Here is a 17,908-nt window from a genome sequence, read left to right on the forward strand (position 1 = left end):
GGCAACAGAAAACAAAAGCCCTGTTCTCCCTTGTTGTGTCCCAAAGTGCACGTTGGCTCCTTTCCTCCCACTTCCCCCTTCTTTCCACATGGGGCTGCTTCGTAAGGCAACGCCTGTAAAAGTACTTGTCTTCTGTCATTGAGCTCGTGTATGATGAAGACTAACTTTAAGAGCTGTCCCTCCCCCTCTTCTCTGCTTTGTGCATTCCCTCCCATTTCTCCCCCTCCCTGATAGAAGTAAGCATGTGATCAGAAGCCATCTTTACTATGGGAAAGTTTGAAGAAGTTTTGTCTTGCTGCAGGAGAGGCAGGCTGGAGCCAAAAACAAAGGGCCTAAAATTAAACAGGAAATCAAATGGTAGCTCGGGAGGGCCTGCAGCAGTGAGGTAGAGAGCCCCAGGGCCCTCTACGGGGAGGCGATGGGCACCCTGGTAGCAGTCCCTTCTGCTGTGCTTTTTGAGATGCAGGTTTCCTAGGTGGCTGTTGGGTGCCTTGAAGCTTTGGAAAGTGAATGGGCTGCAATTCTAGAAATGAAATAAGAGGTATGACGATGTATTCTCTTTCACATGGCACTCTGCTGTCTTCCATGTTACAGTTGTTTGTTTTAAGCATTGAAATGTCGGAGATTTTATCTTTGATTTACTTGTAGAAGATTTAGGAAAATGTACCTTCTTTTGGTGGGGGAATTTGTGTTTATCAGCAGTGCTTCTGTCGCTGTGATCTGTTCACACTGCATTCTCGGATTTCATTCACTGCACTGTGCCTTGTTACCAATTTACTCCACTGCAGTGTGACCTGTGTACGTCGCTGCTGTGTGCGCTGTGTTTAATCTACTTCACTGCAGTGTTCATTGTGTCTGGCGTACTTGGCTGCAGGGTATTCAGTCCCGATGCGTTTTTAACTGCAGTGCTCTGTACACTCACTGGAGCGAGGTTTGTGCCCGATGTATTACACTGCAGTATGCTTGCTTTGTGTGACTTTTATGCATCCTTGCAGAAGTGCTTGACTGCAGTGTGCTCAGCATGGCTCTTCTGTGCAGTCACTGTGCTCTGTACTACACAGTGCAATGCACTTGATGCGCCTCACTCCAGTGGGCTGTGTGCCTGTTGTACTTTATGGCAGTGTTCCATCCTCTCTGTCTCCACTGCAGTATGCTCAGCCCTGATGCTCTTCACTGCAGCATGTTTATGCTGCACTGTGCTCTAGGCTTCACTCTGCTCTATACCCAATGGCACTACACTATACAATGCGCTTGCTGCACTGTGCCCAATGCCGCTTCACTGTGCAATACGCTTGAGGCACCTCACTCCACTGGACTTTGTCTAGTGTATTATGTGGCAGTGTGTCATTCTCTTTCTCTCCACTGCAGTACATTCAGCCCCGTTGCTCTTCAGTGTAGTGTGTGTTATTCTGCACTGTGCCCAGTGTCACTACGCTGTGCAATGCGCTTGAGGCACCTCACTCCAGTGGACTTTGTGTCTGGTGTACTGTGTGGCAGTGTGTCATTCATTCTCCCTGTCTCGAGGCTAACTCCAAAATATTGAGTTTACTCTAGTGAGTTCCGTGCCTGTACCAAAGTGAAATAATGTCAGGAGCTTCCATCAGTGTGCCTGTCAGCTTCCAATAGCTACCCAGTGTAATCCTCTCTGTCTCTTTTACAAACACATTACATCTACCTTACTTTCTCTCTCACACTCATAAAATTCTCCTTCTCCCCTTCTCATACTCTCTCCCTCTCTTTCCCTCTCCTCTTCTTTGGCCACTTGGCAGTCTATCATGATATCACAGGCAGTATACTCATATTGTATTCATCGAACACATGATCTCCATGTGAGCAACCTAATTACATACTTTCAAGGTTATACAACAAAATGTTGAATGCAATTTGAGAATAACTTTTCTACAAACAGAGATCTTTTAGGTAAAAAGACTGGATAGAATTCATCCAAGGGGACTCAATAATAAATCTTGAATGCCTTGGTTTTTAACCTATTTTTTGTTGTGCTTTTTCAGCCACTGCTTTAATTGGTATAATATCCACATTGTAGGAAGTCTCACTTGCTTGTGTTCAATGAATCGTAAGGTATGCAGTTGTTAATTTGTTCATAACTTTCCTTTCATTTATTAGATTACTTGTTGTTCTATTTTAGGAGTACCCACTTGAAGCACTGTTGTCCATAGGATTTTCACATATGATGCCTTCATTTGACTTCTGTTCTCATTTTTGATTTATGTTCACACACGTGCTGACTGCACATGTGACACTACGGTTGTGCACAGCCTGATAATTATGCACAGATAGCCTGGCCCAAAAGGGGACTTTGTAAGGTTAGCTGTTGACCTAGGATAGGCCTAATAATATTTTTGGGTACTCATAGGTTATGTCAGCAGGGTTTACTGGGTTATTTGCCGTGTCACTGCATTATACATATACAGGGAAATCTGCTTTAAAGTGCAGTTTCATTTACCCTAGGCCTAAAAAGTCCAGAAACGTATCAAACTAGGATGAAACATGTGTGCCAAGTTTGAGTATCTAGGTCGCAAGAACCTACATCTACACCTTATGGTTCAGCCAAAATTGCCATATTTCTGTGACTCAGCTCAGGATCAAATTCCAGGCCTTTCGTCACCCTGTAGAGCCAAGTTAATAGCTCTGCTCTCAAATAGAGGGAACAAAGTCCTCCCCACACAAAAGGAGTAATCAATATTGCTTCATTCAGCTCCTGAGGAGGAAGGGTGGGAAAGATAATCTGCTAACTAGCTGTCACACTATCCCAGGGTTGATACAGCCCAGGCACACTGACCAAATGAGGAAGCCCAGACCTCTGGTTCATACACAGGGGGCTACCTAGTGAATTGTTGGTTGGATAGTTCCTGGCAGTGATGTCAGCTATGGGCAAAGCTGAAGTTTCCAGAGGAGATGTGCACGCAGATCACTCGACTGTGCCATATTGGATTGTCCTAGCATGCTGTGCAGGAGGGTTTGGATAGGGGTGGAGGGATTATGTGGCACCCTAGGATTGGCCATGAGTTAATGGCATATAGAACGTTCCATTGCTACTCTGCCTACAGTTGACCCCAGGCTCAGTAGATCTCTCCAGGACCTGTAAGGCTGGTTCCCATACGCCCCTTAAGGACCAGTTGGAGGAAGACCTGAACTTCTGTGCCCAGCAGGACCAGAGGAGCACGATAGAGAAAGAAAAGAAGAAAGGCGGGCACATTGAGCCAGAGGAACCAGCTTCCTCCAAAGCTTGCCACTTCAGAGTCCAGGAGGCTGCTTCAAACATTCCTGGTGACTAGGGCTAGCCACCAGGAGAAGAACGGGGCCAGAGTTATGTCATCTGGTAGTTCTGCCTATGTCAACATGCTCAAAAGAGATAAAGAAACTTGTGGGACACCACTGCTATTTCATCTGATACCCCCAGCGTGGGCCAGGGCCCTGGGTCTTTGCAAGATTGCTTAATATTAAATGCTACATGAGGCATCGCAGCAACCCCCAAAGGAATTGCATAAGGGCCTTATGTTTGCAGGGTAAATGAATTTATGAACCCTCTTCCCCCAGGGCTTCAGCCCAAGAACAAGCACGCCTAAGGCTGTAACTTGTTCTACAGCCTGGAGGCGAAGGGGCGCTCCTATGGCTGCATGTGGCTTAAAGCGGTTTAAGAAAAACACCGACACATGCCACGGGTTGACAGTGCTTTATGTAAAAGATGTATTGCTGACAGTGATTTTTCATAAATGTTGCAGGAGGTGTGTGCAGGATTATCCTCGCAGAGTCTTTTTTTAACTCCACGATTGCTATGCTTCGGAAAGCTTGCCTTTCACGTGGTTGCATCAGAGAAACAGAGCAAACGTCCGGCATATTTCGCCACAGCTGAAATTCTGCAGATAACGGTGCGCAGTGCATACCATTACAGGATCTGAACATCAGCCATTGATGTGTCACGTGACAGCAGAGAGCTCAGGAAGGGCTTGCATTCCTTCCCCCACCTACTACCTGTGAGAGAGTTGTCTCCGACCTTCCTGCCTTATTGTGTTATCCCTCCTGGCCCCTAATTCTCCACCGGGGCCCCTCTGTTGTGGATACAGTGCCTTCTCTACCCAGCACACACGTTGATGATGGACACATACATGAATTCACTGTATTGGAGAAACAGTGCTTTTCGGGACTGTCTGGGGCAGTTCTTCAAGCAACTAGTTACTACACAAGCCCCTTCAAAGAGTTCCCCTAAAAATATTGCACTTCAGCAAAAAAAAAAAAAAAAACAGGAAGACGTGGCATTGAAGTTGATGTTTCGCGCAGAGGCATAGCGTGAGCACGCACAGTACGCAGCAGCCTTGGACTCTGAGCACAGTAGAGAGAACAGAACAAGAACACAGCAGCTGGGCTCAAACCCAACAGCAGGCAGATACCCCGGCCTATGGAGTTGGCTTCCCTCCCGGATAAGGTTTGTTAATAGCTAATCCCTGAACATCAGATACAGGATTTTTCTGGTTTGTTTTAAATCAATGCTTCGCTTCAGTAAAGTATCTACTCTTTCGTGCAAGGAGGCCCTGGGAAGAAGAACTCTTCCAGAGCTGGAAGACCGGCGACTGTGGAGCGAGCCAAAGGCAAGGTAAGTAAGAACTTCATTTGGGAATTATGGTCCTCTTTGTGCCTGGAGGTTGAATTGTCACTTGACTAGGCCCCGCCCACCCACCAGAATCCTATGGCCTTTCCTTCTACAAACCTTTAGTTCAATTGATTCGATTGAAAAGATTTTTTTTAAAACACAACTTACAGAAAACATAGGACTGGAAAAAGGGCGCACTCCAACAACCTGGATCTGTCTTGTAATTCTAAGAAGGGCGGCTACTAAGAATCAATTTCAAGGCATCAGTAGGTTTATTTTGCATTTCAGCTCAAGCTGAATATTTTTATGTGGGAGGGAATGTTTGGTGAGAGAAAAATGGACTACAGAGTTAGAAGTCCTTTAGAGGGCACAGTTGAGATGAAGATTTCCGGTGGAGTGGGTCATGAGGTTGGGCAGATGTTGGGTGGTTGTGCGTCGGTGGTCTTCTTCACCTGTCAATTAATTGCCCGGTGAAGTGACACCTTTGGGTAGTCGGAGTTTTAGTTTTAGTCAGTAACACTTTTCAGGCTTGGCTTTTCAAGCCCTACTTAATGTAAAAATAAAAAAACACAAGTTCCAGAATGCAAACTGCTGTTGGCCTAAAAGCTGGGGTTGGTTTAAGCTGTCACACAGGTGGCATGTGTCCCCTTGGCAGCGTTGGCAGTTGATGAGGTGATATATTTGAATAAATGCAGATAGCTGCCACATTGCGTATCCAAGGATTCTGGAGAAGGGATGTGGGGGAACTTTGGGGTAGATTTACAATGTCTGGTGCATCTCTGCAAAATCAGCAGGGATGCACCAGAAAACTTGCGACACGCAAAACTACCCGTGCGCCGCCATGGATGCACCACACTTACAATGCGGCGCGCCGTGGTGCACAGATAGGCAGATGCGTGTCGTATCTGCCGGTGTAAGGTTGGCGCAGTGCTAGAGTTGTGTCGTGGGCGCGACGCAACTCCAGCACTGTTCCAACATGGCCCATCTCCAACATGCTGCATCTCGCCTTACGCCTACTTCAAGCAGGCGCAAGGTTTTGACGCAGCGGCGTCAGAAAAGTGACTGAGAGAAATCTTGTATATTTCAGGCTCTTTTCCGAGGCTTTCCTGTGACAGACCGCCCCCACTGCGACGGTACGCCCACATTATACCTAACACAGGTATAATGTGGCGTAGGGGTTTACGGGGTGACGCCTCTCCCTAGATGCGAAATGTTGTAAATCTGTTGCAGCATGGCGCTTGCTTTACACCGCCGCTGCATCACAGAAGTGACTCAGCGGCGGCGCAAATGCATCGCAAGTGCCTCGTAAATCTGCCCCTTAATACTTTTAGACAGTTACTGCTTCATGTTTTTATTTAGACAGTTCTCTGTGTGTTTTTTCTTCTTTTATAGCTTGTGCTGCTTCGTATTATGGTACCTGCAGCTCAGCATTTGCAATTGGAAAACTAAAATGACCTAGTAAAAGGGGGAAGCACAGAGTCGCTGTGAGGGAAAGTTTCGAACTGGACACACGACTCTGGCCAAGTGTTTTTTGTAGCGGAGAGGGCCCGCTGCCTGTCTTTACTTGCAGTTTTGTATACTGATGGGCAGCAGTATTCTGCAGAGAATTTTCCAGAGCTATGTAACACGAGAGCTCTTCCCTCCACCTTCCCCTCTGCTATGAGCGATGTAGTGGCCGATCGACGTCACTGCGTCTTAGTACTGGCAGATCTGTATCACAATCAGTTACTCTGCATCTGCACGGGTTATCAGTACAGTGCTTCACACACTTTACAAGACCCGAGGCGCTTCGTTGTGATTGGGTAAGGTTTGTACATGCTTACATTAACAAGGTTGGTATAACTGCAGATACAACAGTGCAGTGAAAACTGATGGCTATTTGTGGTGTCTCATTACAACTGGAACCTAACACGAGGGTTTCTGTTTATTCTGTGTAACCGAGAGGTAGTTCCAGGGCTTTAAGTGGGCCGGGTAAATCCGGGGCTCAGCACCGGCAGTTCTAAAAAGCAGGTGCCGAAACGGCTCTATACCGGGCTGTTCCTTTTTGCCCTCACCATCGGGATGAAAAAAAAATGTTAACTCTGCAGCAATACCACTCTTCTTGAGGTAACTTCAAACAGACTTGTTTCTGTTTTTTTACATTTTAGAACGGACGTATTTTCAATATTATATGCAACAAAACCATAGTTGTTGCTTATGTATCTTATTCAACTAACAGCCAATGACAACAACGTCAATAGCCCTAGCTTGTTGTAGGTAATATTACATTTTGTATTATATATCTTGGATTCAATCACAGAAGCAGCAAAAGGGCAATCATGCGGCACACTGTGCTAAGCACACATTTTAGCTTACTTGTTTTAAGCCATGCCCTTAACTGCATCGTCCACACTGCTTTTAGAGACCCCCAGTTTCTTCATCCCACTTAAAGCCAGTGGTTAATTTGTAAAATAAAAAGTGTCGGGGCTCTCCTCAGGAGGCAGTGCTAACAGGAGTAATGTGCTGGTGCAAACTGCCTCCTCAGTAGAGCCCCCACACTTATTATTCTGGAGAGGACTTGGCCCAATGGCTAGAGCTATCGATTTTGGAGCTAGGGAACCAGGTTTGAGTCTCGGCGTGGCTCAACATCCTGCGATTCTGTGGAAAATCACATGCCTTCAAAATGAGTGTGTCCTTAATTGGTGCTATAAGCACCGGTGCTAAGGATTAGGTGCTGCGCACCAGAAAGCACCTGCTGAAATTTAGCACTGCTTAAAGCCCTGGGTAGCTCTGCTCTCGCCGGCTCTCACTGACTGCCTATTCAGAGGTCTACGTTGCTTCCTATAGAAACTGGAGAGCTCTGTAAGGTAAGCGTAGGTTGGCCTACCTAACTGAGCTCGATATAGCCTATGGGATATATTTCTTTCGTACAGGTTAGTATGTGTGGTGTAATATAAGGCAGGCGCGCAACGTCCATAGAGCAGGCTTTAGTGCACCCCTCCTCCCTCCTTGTCTGTCTCAGCCCAGGGAGCTGCTGTGCAGTATCTTTTACATGCTTTTTGTGAATGGGTTCATGAGGCTTTGATTTTTTTTCCACAGGTATTTTTTTTTTTCACTGGCTCCAGTACTCCCTGGGGCCCCACTCTGACTATTCCTTTAATTTGAAATTTATTTTTACTGCCACAGTGGGAGAATGCATTTGGTGAAAGGGCATCTCACAGGTAGGGATTGCACCTTTCCAAAAGAAAAATACCTCCCATTTATGTTGTTTAAAGAGTCTGCAAAGGCCTCCCCTTGACACTAAGGTGCCGATTCCGATCCTGTAAAACCCGGGTACGAATGGTCGTACGGAGCGTATTCTCCGTACGACTCGTACCCGGGAAATCCTCCTTACAAATCAGCAAGTACGAATCGTACAGAAATATCATTTCCGTACAATTCGTAAAAAACTACGTGCGGCGAAAAAATACCCACAATTCTGATCCGGGACATCGCGTACGTGACGTCCGGATGGAGTCAGGCTGCTTTTTACGGACAAGCAAGTACGATTCGTGCCTACGTCACTCGGCACGGCTCATTTTTTATGGTAGCCAAAAAGCTCCCGGGAAATTGAGGACGACGCGAAGAAGGAACACCGGTACGCGATGGACAGCCATGGACCCCATCCTACGTGTCATCCCGGCCCTCCTAGCCTACGACCTGGTGCACCGAAACCGCCGCGCACGCCGCAGAAGGTCAGAACAACACCCAGGGGCAAAGGGGGGGCGAGGGGCAGGAAACATAACATCTACCTAATTTTAAAAATACCATATACTGTACATACATTACCTCCAGGGTCTGGTCACTTCGGGGGCATGTCCACCAATCCCTGCGTACCGCGACAATGGCAGTGGGTGTGTACGCGTACCCGTCGCCACTACAATGGTGATACGGGCCGTACCCACGCCCTCAGAGCGTGGGTACGGCCCGTACCAGCATTGTAGTGGTGATGTAGGTGTACGCGCCCTACCCACGCCCTCAGAGCATGTGTATGGCCCGTACCACGCGTACCCCAACATCACCACTACAATGGTGGTACGGGCCGTACCCACGCCCTCAAAGCGTGGGTACGGCCCGTACCACCATTGTAGTGGAGATGTAGGTGTATGCACCATACCCACGCCCTCAGAGCGTCTGTACAGCCCGTACCATGCGTACCCCTACATCACCACTACAATGGTGGTACGGGCCATACCCACGCCCTCAATGCGTGTGTACGGCGCGTACACCTACATCACCACTACAATGGTGGTACGGGCCATACACGCGCTTTGAGGGTGTGGGTACGGCCCGTACTACCATTGTAGTGGTGATGTAGGGGTACGCGTGGTACGGACCGTACCCAACTTATGAATGCGGGGGTACGGACCGCATCACCCGTACCCCTAGGGCACCAGTACATTTGTGATACAAGGCGTACACATGCCACGAATGTTGGCTTAGGGCCTGGTGCAGCATATTACCAGTATATTGGGGTGTGTTCATGGCCAGGACAGCAGTGTACTGCACCAAGGGTGCGGGTGGGTGGGTGGGTGTCTGCCTAGGAGTCCCATCAGTGCACAAAGACATGGGGGTGGGTGCCTATCACTCCCAGCAGTGGACAGAGACATGGGGGTGGGTGCCTATCACTCCCAGCACTGGACAGAGACATGTGAGGGGTGGGTGCAGAGGAATACCAGCAGTGGACAGAGTCATGTGAGGGGTGGGTGCAGAGGAATACCAGCAGTGGACAGAGACATGTGAGGGGTGGGTGCAGAGGAATACCAGCAGTGGACAGAGATATGTGAGGGGTGGGTGCAGAGGAATACCAGCAGTCGACAGAGACATGGGGGTGGGTGCCTATCACTCCCAGCAGTGGACAGACATGTGAGGGGTCGGTGCAGAGGAATACCAGCAGTGGACAGAGACATGTGAGGGGTGGGTGCAGAGGAATACCAGCAGTGGACAGAGACATGTGAGGGGTGGGTGCAGAGGAATACCAGCAGTGGACAGAGACATGTGAGGGGTGGGTGCAGAGGAATACCAGCAGTGGACAGAGACATGGGGGTGGTTGCCTATCACTCCCAGCAGTGGACAGAGATATGTGAGGGGTGGGTGCAGAGGAATACCAGCAGTGGACAGAGACATGTGAGGGGTGGGTGCAGAGGAATACCAGCAGTGGACAGAGACATGTGAGGGGTGGGTGCAGAGGAATACCAGCAGTGGACAGAGACATGTGAGGGGTGGGTGCAGAGGAATACCAGCAGTGGACAGAGACATGTGAGGGGTGGGTGCAGAGGAATACCAGCAGTGGACAGAGACATGGGGGTGGTTGCCTATCACTCCCAGCAGTGGACAGAGACATGTGAGGGGTGGGTGCAGAGGAATACCAGCAGTGGACAGAGACATGTGAGGGGTGGGTGCAGAGGAATACCAGCAGTGGACAGAGACATGTGAGGGGTGGGTGCAGAGGAATACCAGCAGTGGACAGAGACATGTGAGGGGTGGGTGCAGAGGAATACCAGCAGTGGACAGAGACATGGGGGTGGTTGCCTATCACTCCCAGCAGTGGACAGAGATATGTGAGGGGTGGGTGCAGAGGAATACCAGCAGTGGACAGAGACATGTGAGGGGTGGGTGCAGAGGAATACCAGCAGTGGACAGAGACATGTGAGGGGTGGGTGCAGAGGAATACCAGCAGTGGACAGAGACATGGGGGTGGGTGCCTATCACTCCCAGCAGTGGACAGAGACATGTGAGGGGTGGGTGCAGAGGAATACCAGCAGTGGACAGAGACATGGGAGTGGGTGCCTATCACTCCCAGCAGTGGACAGAGACATGTGAGGGGTGGGTGCCTATCACTCCCAGCAGTGGACAGAGACAGGGGGGTGTGTACATCATCATCAGATGACCACAACTCCATGGGTGTATGTACACATCCCTAATTTTCGACTATGTTGATAGTGCCATAACAACACATCACTGACAGCAGTGCCCCACTCCCATGAGGATGGATGTCTGTCCCCCACTGCATGACTCACCACATGTGGGTGTGAGGACAAATGACACATGCATACCCACCCCTGGCAGATGCAGCACAATACACACACAGAGATCATGCCACAAAACTGTATAGTCATGTCAATGCCGACTAAACTAAGAGAGCCAAAGGGAACAAACACTGTCACGCACATCCCAGGACTGATAGGAATGTACAGGTGCTGGGACAGCCACCAAGATGTTTTCTCTCATGGAAGGAATAGGGTGGAGTTCCCACAGATACAATGCCCACAATTGTGAGTCAGGTGCCCAAATACCCTGCAGAACAAGTACCATATGTGTGCTAGGCTGAGATTACACACATGCATAGTGCGGAAAAGGGACAATTTCTCCATGAAGGCATGGCAACATACTCAATACACAAGTACAATGACTAGCAAGGATGACACAGACGATGCAGCCGGACACATTGCTGAGCAGGCATGGCCATAGTTGAAGGGATCCGTCACCAACAAAGGAAATGTAGACACAGGTCAGCACAACAATTGTGCAACTCCCTGCAGGGAAGATGTCAGGTGCCACAGAGGAAGGAACACTCCTTGGGACAATGTCTCCAAACACAAATAGCACACACGACCAAAGATTCTTTGCAGAGACCTTGTGATGGCACGCAGATACCATGGTCCACCACATGAGCATCAGACTACAACATTTCCCTGAAACATAACACATTACCACAACCCCAACTCCTGGAGCATCAGCACCCACATCAATACCTGAAATGCAATAGTGTTCAAAGTTAAAAGAAAATGCTTTATTCAGCATTAAAAGAAAAATCATAAAAGGACACTATTTACAAAGGCACATGGCCAGTCCAGATCAGAAGTCCTTGGGGGGGACACATGGCCACGCATCTCCCCTAGCTTGCCTGCACATTAGAAACCTCAGGTTCGTCGACTGGGGGGGGGGCATCATGTGGGGAAGGACCAGGCACAGCAGGGACAGGAGGTGTAAGGGTAGGTGTGGTGGGTGCAGGGACGGACACCTCCACCACAGGGGGTGGGGCGGCGTCAAAGGTGGAGGTGAGCTCGGTGCTGCACACTTCTGCCAGGTCGTCCAGCGTATCCCCTGCACCCGAAGAAACCACAGGCTCAAAGGAGGGGGGGTCGGAAGGATGGGGTGCAGCGCTACTGGGGGAGGAGTTGGATGGGGGGGGACTCAACTCCCCTACCCGTGGAGTGCCGTGCCCGTTTGCGGGCTGGTGAGCCAGTGGGGCTGAGGCCCAGCACAGCCAAGTAGCCCTCCTTGTCAGATTGTGTGGCAGGGGAGCCGAGGGGAGTGCCATTGGAGGGACTGGGTAGTGAGGCATGCGGACTCGGACATTGGCTGCGTGTATGCCTGTGTGCCCCAGACCCAGTGGGTGTGCCTTAATCCCCCTGAGTGTGCATGCGAGGAGGTGTGCGCTTACCCTTACGTGTTGGTGTGCTGCCTGTGTCTGGTGGGGTGCGTGCTTGGGAATGTCTGGGTGTGGTTGGGACAGGCATGGGAGTGGGAAGTGTGGATGGTGCAGGGGTAGGGGGGACAAAGCGCTGCAGGAGACTCACTGCTGCCGTCAGTGAAGAGTCCATGGACCTCAGCAACATCCGTTGGTCAGACATCGCTGATGACATGCCCTCCATGTACGACACCATCTGTGTCAGCAGTCTTGTGTGGCCATGGAGGACATTCAGCATCGATGTCTGGCCAACCTGCAACTGCCGCTGAATGTCCACAGACTCTGCAGTGAGGGCAGCAGGGGGGACAGGGGCAGGGGGTGCGGTGCCGGGCACGAAGGAGACATGGTGGTGCCCTGCATGGACAGAAGGGACCGGAGCAACTGGGAGGGCGGTGATGGGAATGGAGGGGGTGGTGACAGATGTAGTGCTGCTGCCAGGTGTTGTAGCAGCCTCCGCCCCCTCGAGGAGTTCAGCCTCGGACCCGTCAGCGTCGTAGTCAGTGTTGCCACTAGACAGGTCCTCCGCCTGACTCCCCTAGCCCTCCGTGCCACTTGCTCCCGCAGACTCGCCAGCAGTGGTGGCACCGGTGCTGGATCCCTCCTCCATCTCCGTGCAGGTGTCTCCCTCGGTGTCCTTCGATGATGCTGTGGGCAAGGTGAAGATACAGAAAATAATCAGTCACCTGTATACATCTGACACATGAGTCCAAACAAAATATCAAAAAATCAATGGGGGAGTGGATCACTAGTCCCAAAAGAACCAGGGAATGCAACGGTAGTACAAGGTACTATTAAGAAACCCTCAATCACATATTGTCAAGATCGATTTGAGCGGTATATTTTTGTTCTCCGCTTCGTTATTGACAACGTGACAGCATCATCATCAGGTTAGTGCAATGCTTCCTCCACCTGGAGGTCATTCCACTGGTCGTTCTAGTAGTGATCGTAGAATAAAAAAGTGAGTTCTGGTGAAGTGACAAGTGGTGAAAAAAATCCAAAAGTTAAAAATCCCGTTGAACCAGTAAAGAATCTTTAATTACACTGGATGCGGGAAAGTTATAAAAGGTCTTTGGTGTGCACTCAGAGGCTAATTATGGCCATGTGCACTGCAAAAAAAGGTGTCCATAAAAAAAAAAGGTCGACATGTTTCAGCCCTTCAAGTGCCCCGAAGGGTCAAGTGGGCTTTCTTCAGGACCTAAACGGTGAAGAAGGCCCTAATATTCAGGAGGTCTCCCAGTGAGTGAGATCTGTTAATCCCAAGAGTATCTGTTCAATTACAACCTATAGTCGTTGGAGCAATTTTAGGGTGGGGAAGAGGGTAGAGGGAATAACACATAACAGACCTTGTTAAAAACTGTGAAGAAGTGTATACTGAATAAAATACAGACGTTGCTTATTATTCTTGAATGTCAACACAATGGAAAACTTTGCAGCAGGGATTACCCCATCAATATCATCAAAAGGTGTCAGAAGAGGGCAAGGAACCAACAGAGAGAGACCCTCCTAGGCACCACAACCAAGGAACAAACAACAGACCTGGTGACATGTGTTAGTACTTACAGCACAGTGACAAATGATGTCAAAAAAATCATCAATAAAAACTGGCGAATCCTTACCGCTGGATCACTCAAATGGCCAAAACCGAGGTTTTCAAACAAAAGGACGAAGAATCTGAAGGACCTACTAGTACATACACGACCATTGGTAAAATCTACAGCACCGGTTCAACAGGGACTCTGGAACAATGCCCCCGTTACGGGACACTTCCCATGCGGGTCGTGCTCTGTATGCCACTTAACAACAGCAACAAAAACCCTACAACTGTTACCTAATCTAAAATGGACCATCAGATCCCATACCAATTGCAATATCACCCATGCCATCTATATGATCACTTGCCCATGCGGTCTACGCTACATTGGTATGACATGCCGAAAAGTGAAACAAAGACTCTGCGAGCACCGCAGCAACATCAAATGTAAAAGGAGTACAACCAAGATGAGCAATCACTATTTGGAGAAAGGTCATACCATCAACGATCTACGTTGGGTCATTTTAGAAACTCTAACTATCAAGAACAACAATGCTGAAAAAGTACTGTTTGAGAAGGAGCAAAGATGGGTCTATCGCCTTCAGACACATTTACAAGGACTGAATGATATTATACCCTGGCTGAGCTTTATGAAATAATGGGTTTCTCTTATGACAACTTTATTGACACTGTGCACACTGACACAGACAAAATCCACATATGAAGCCGTACAGTTAATACACTGTTTAACAGAATAGAAGTATCCTCGTAAATACAGGTAATATTACGGTTCCTTACCCACAAGAACCATATGTAGTTACTGCTCTGTATTTACCACAAACTATGAACCCTGAATTTGTGGAACTTATACATAATGTTGTCATTAATAACAAAATAATGGTCTCTCCTATGCCAGTCATACAATTTTATTAATACTGTGTGTACATGACACAGACAAAATCCACGTATGTAGCCGTGTGGTGATGCATTGGTCAGCGGAAGAGAATATTCTATGTAAATACAGGTCACTTTACTGTCCTTCACCCATAAGGACCATATGTCACAACATACCGTATTTACCTTAAACCTTGCACCCAGCATTTGTAAAATCCTATACGATATGTTGTCCTCAATATCAAGCAACATTCCTCTACACGTTCGTGGATACTGCCACCACTTTACAATATTAACAATATATGCCTCTACTTGCACACCTACTAATTCTGATACTGAAACTTGATCCATGGCCGGGTTTGATGAAATCTTATTTAATTTAATATAACCATTGGCCGGAAGTCATTCCCACACTTACGAGATTGTCTAAACCTACATGTACTATTACCAGCTGTGATGACAAATCTGTTCTCCCACTCGTTTTGGACGTAACATTGTCCATCTCGAGTTTCCTAACATTGTCCCTTTTTAGTGTCTATGCCCCTTTGCAACTTCTCATAACCTCACCACACAGGCACTATTATCAATACCGGGCCAAAGAGGGCAGAGTCAGCACTGGAAGCACGTGAAACGCCGAAGAGGTAGGAATGTTGTGAGGTGATACCCGTAACCGTAACAAACCAGACCGACCACAGTCTGCTAACTTCTAATTCTCTCCTCTCTCTATAAAGAGCGTGAACGACCGCCCCACTTACACCCGCTGTTGCCTACATTAATGGCGAACAGGTATGAACCGTTACTTCTTTATGTACAGCGTTACCGGGTCCCCGTGTACGTCATTTGTCTCGTGCCCTGAATAGACACACGTTCTTTATTCTGTACTCAATTCTCGAGTAATGTCTGTTTATAAATCGCATACGCGTAACTGACTAAACAAAGTCCCGATTCTACACGTGTCTTCCACCCTTTGTATGAACAGCACACGGACTGTGAATTCCCCTCGTAAGCACGATACCTAAGGAAACAAAAGTAAACGGGTACCAATTAATTATTATTTTCTTACACTAAATGAGTATCAGGTACAAGTTAGCCCTGTAGTTTTGTAACGTACTTTTACCGCGCACAGTTCAGAGACCTTTTTCCCAATCATGGTCTCGACTTCCCTACCCCCGGTAACAAATAATAGATGCATGAAGGTGCATTATCCTAAATACCAACATAACAATTCATGAGAAACCACACGACCCCCATATGCTAATAACTACTATTAGCTTCTGTTTTAAGTATTCCCTCTCTTGAGTGTTGTAAAGATTCTACGTATAAGATGTCTGTTACAGCTTTGTAATCACAACAAGTAACAATACAATGGAACTACTTTTTTATGTAAAACATTGTTAATCCCTTAGAAATACCATTAATCCCTTAGAAATACCATCTTTTCATGTTTATTTACCATCCTCCAGCATATGACAAGATGGATTGTATGACTCTTACTCTGGTGGGAAGGAGGGACGAATTTTGCCATGTTTAGTGGGTTTATTTACAGTTGCTCACTCTTTTTAATAAGAAGAATTGCCATTTTCTAGTTGTTATAACAAGTTTTCCATTGTGTTGACATTCAAGAATAATAAGCAACGTCTGTATTTTATTAAGTATACACTTCTTCACAGTTTTTAACAAGGTCTGTTATGTGTTATTCCCTCTACCCTCTTCCCCACCCTAAAATTGCTCCAACGACTATAGGTTGTAATTGAACAGATACTCTTGGGATTAACAGATCTCACTCACTGGGAGACCCCCTGAATATTAGGGTCTTCTTCACCGTTTAGGTCCTGAAGAAAGCCCACTTGACCCTTCGGGGCACTTGAAGGGCTGAAACATGGCGACCTTTTTTTTTTATGGACACCTTTTTTTGCAGTGCTCATGGCCATAATTAGCCTCTGAGTGCACACCGAAGACCTTTTATAACTTTCCCGCATCCAGTGTAACTAAAGATTCTTTACTGGTTCAACGGGATTTTTAACTTTTGGATTTTTTTCACCACTTGTCACTTCACCAGAACTCACTTTTTTATTCTACGATCACTACTAGAACGACCAGTGGAACGACCTCCAGGTGGAGGAAGCATTGCACTAACCCGATGATGATGCTGTCACGTTGTCAATAACGAAGCGGAGAACGAAAATATACCGCTCAAATCGATCTTGACAATACGTGATTGAGGGTTTCTTAATAGTACCTTGTACTACCGTTGCATTCCCTGGTTCTTTTGGGACTAGTGATCCGCTCCCCCATTGATTTTTTGATACTTGAGATGAGGAAGCTGAGTGTATCAGAGGCTCTTCTTTCTCCCTCCAGTCTGATTATTGTAGTTCCAAACAAAATATGTCACAGTGCATATCAGGAAATGCATCATGAGTAACATCTAGAATACTCCGCACATATGTAACCCTGCACTCCCCACTTGGTTGACCCACCATGCCACTTGGAAACAATAAAGATTAGGACACAACAGCAAATAACTTAATATCGAATTATACTGAGAAGCTAGTGTCTGGGAACAGTTGAGCACAGCAAGACTCACAGCAAGACTATGAAGGCATGCCACCTCTTGTTCACTGTGAACGAAACGGTATTGGTGCACCCAAGGCCAAATAACAGACCTCAATGCTGAAGGTGTCCCCACACTCAGAGACCCGTGAGTACTTTGGAAACCCAAACGAAAAACATTGTGATCCCTTGGGAATCACAACACTTTACACAATCTACATGTTTAGAATGTGTGAATGTGCCACTTTGTGAACAGAACACACATGTGCCTGTAGAACAGAAGTCACACAAGGAGGTGCACACTGAACTACATTTACACAGCCATTGTATGAGCTGCCAGCCAAATTCAAATAAGCCACTGTTAAGAAGAAATGGGCTATCAGTAAGTACATATACATGGCACCACGGTGGTCTGGATGACTTGACACACGTAAGTTGTTATCAGCAACAACCAAAGACTTACCCAAATGCAAACACACTGTGGGAACATGGATATGAATAATCTGAAAACAAGTGTCAATCGAACTGTGCCTTTCTTTAAAATGTGGTAGCATGTCCCCGGAAACTGTAAAGGCACTTTCTTTTGCACTTCCTTTGGAGACATCTGTCATGCAGGCACATTATTGTCCTTCACAACAAAACATCAAAGTAAAGCATATGAACAATTGAGACATGTTGACAAGTGTAGTGAGTGCCAAGGTAAAATACTTCTTGACTAACAACTTGAATCATGCCACCTGTCACATGGCCATCCGCACCATGATGACACAGTTGCCAACACATCTGAACCACTGCCTGTCATGTGGAGTGGCACACATGTCCAAACACA

At 47.5% G+C, this 17,908-nt stretch overlaps 1 protein-coding gene across 3 annotated transcripts in view; it reads left to right on the forward strand.

The window, feature by feature from the left end:
- The first annotated feature begins 388 nt into the window (after window positions 1-388).
- Window positions 389-17,908, forward strand: part of LOC146833782 (dimethylaniline monooxygenase [N-oxide-forming] 2-like) — a 343,718-nt gene continuing 326,198 nt past the window's right edge. Inside the window, exon 1 of one of the 3 annotated variants that reach the window (XM_085601656.1) lies at window positions 389-541. In XM_085601656.1, the coding sequence (XP_085457782.1) occupies window positions 511-541 (31 nt within the window). In that variant the 5' untranslated portion in view covers window positions 389-510. Of the gene's footprint in view, window positions 542-4,300; window positions 4,616-17,908 lie in introns of those variants that run through there. The other 2 variants (XM_085601657.1, XM_085601658.1) reach the window with 2 other exon arrangements.

This window comes from Triturus cristatus, chromosome 4_2 (genome assembly GCF_964204655.1).
Source record: "Triturus cristatus chromosome 4_2, aTriCri1.1, whole genome shotgun sequence".
In the NCBI taxonomy this organism is placed as follows: Eukaryota; Metazoa; Chordata; class Amphibia; order Caudata; family Salamandridae; genus Triturus; species Triturus cristatus.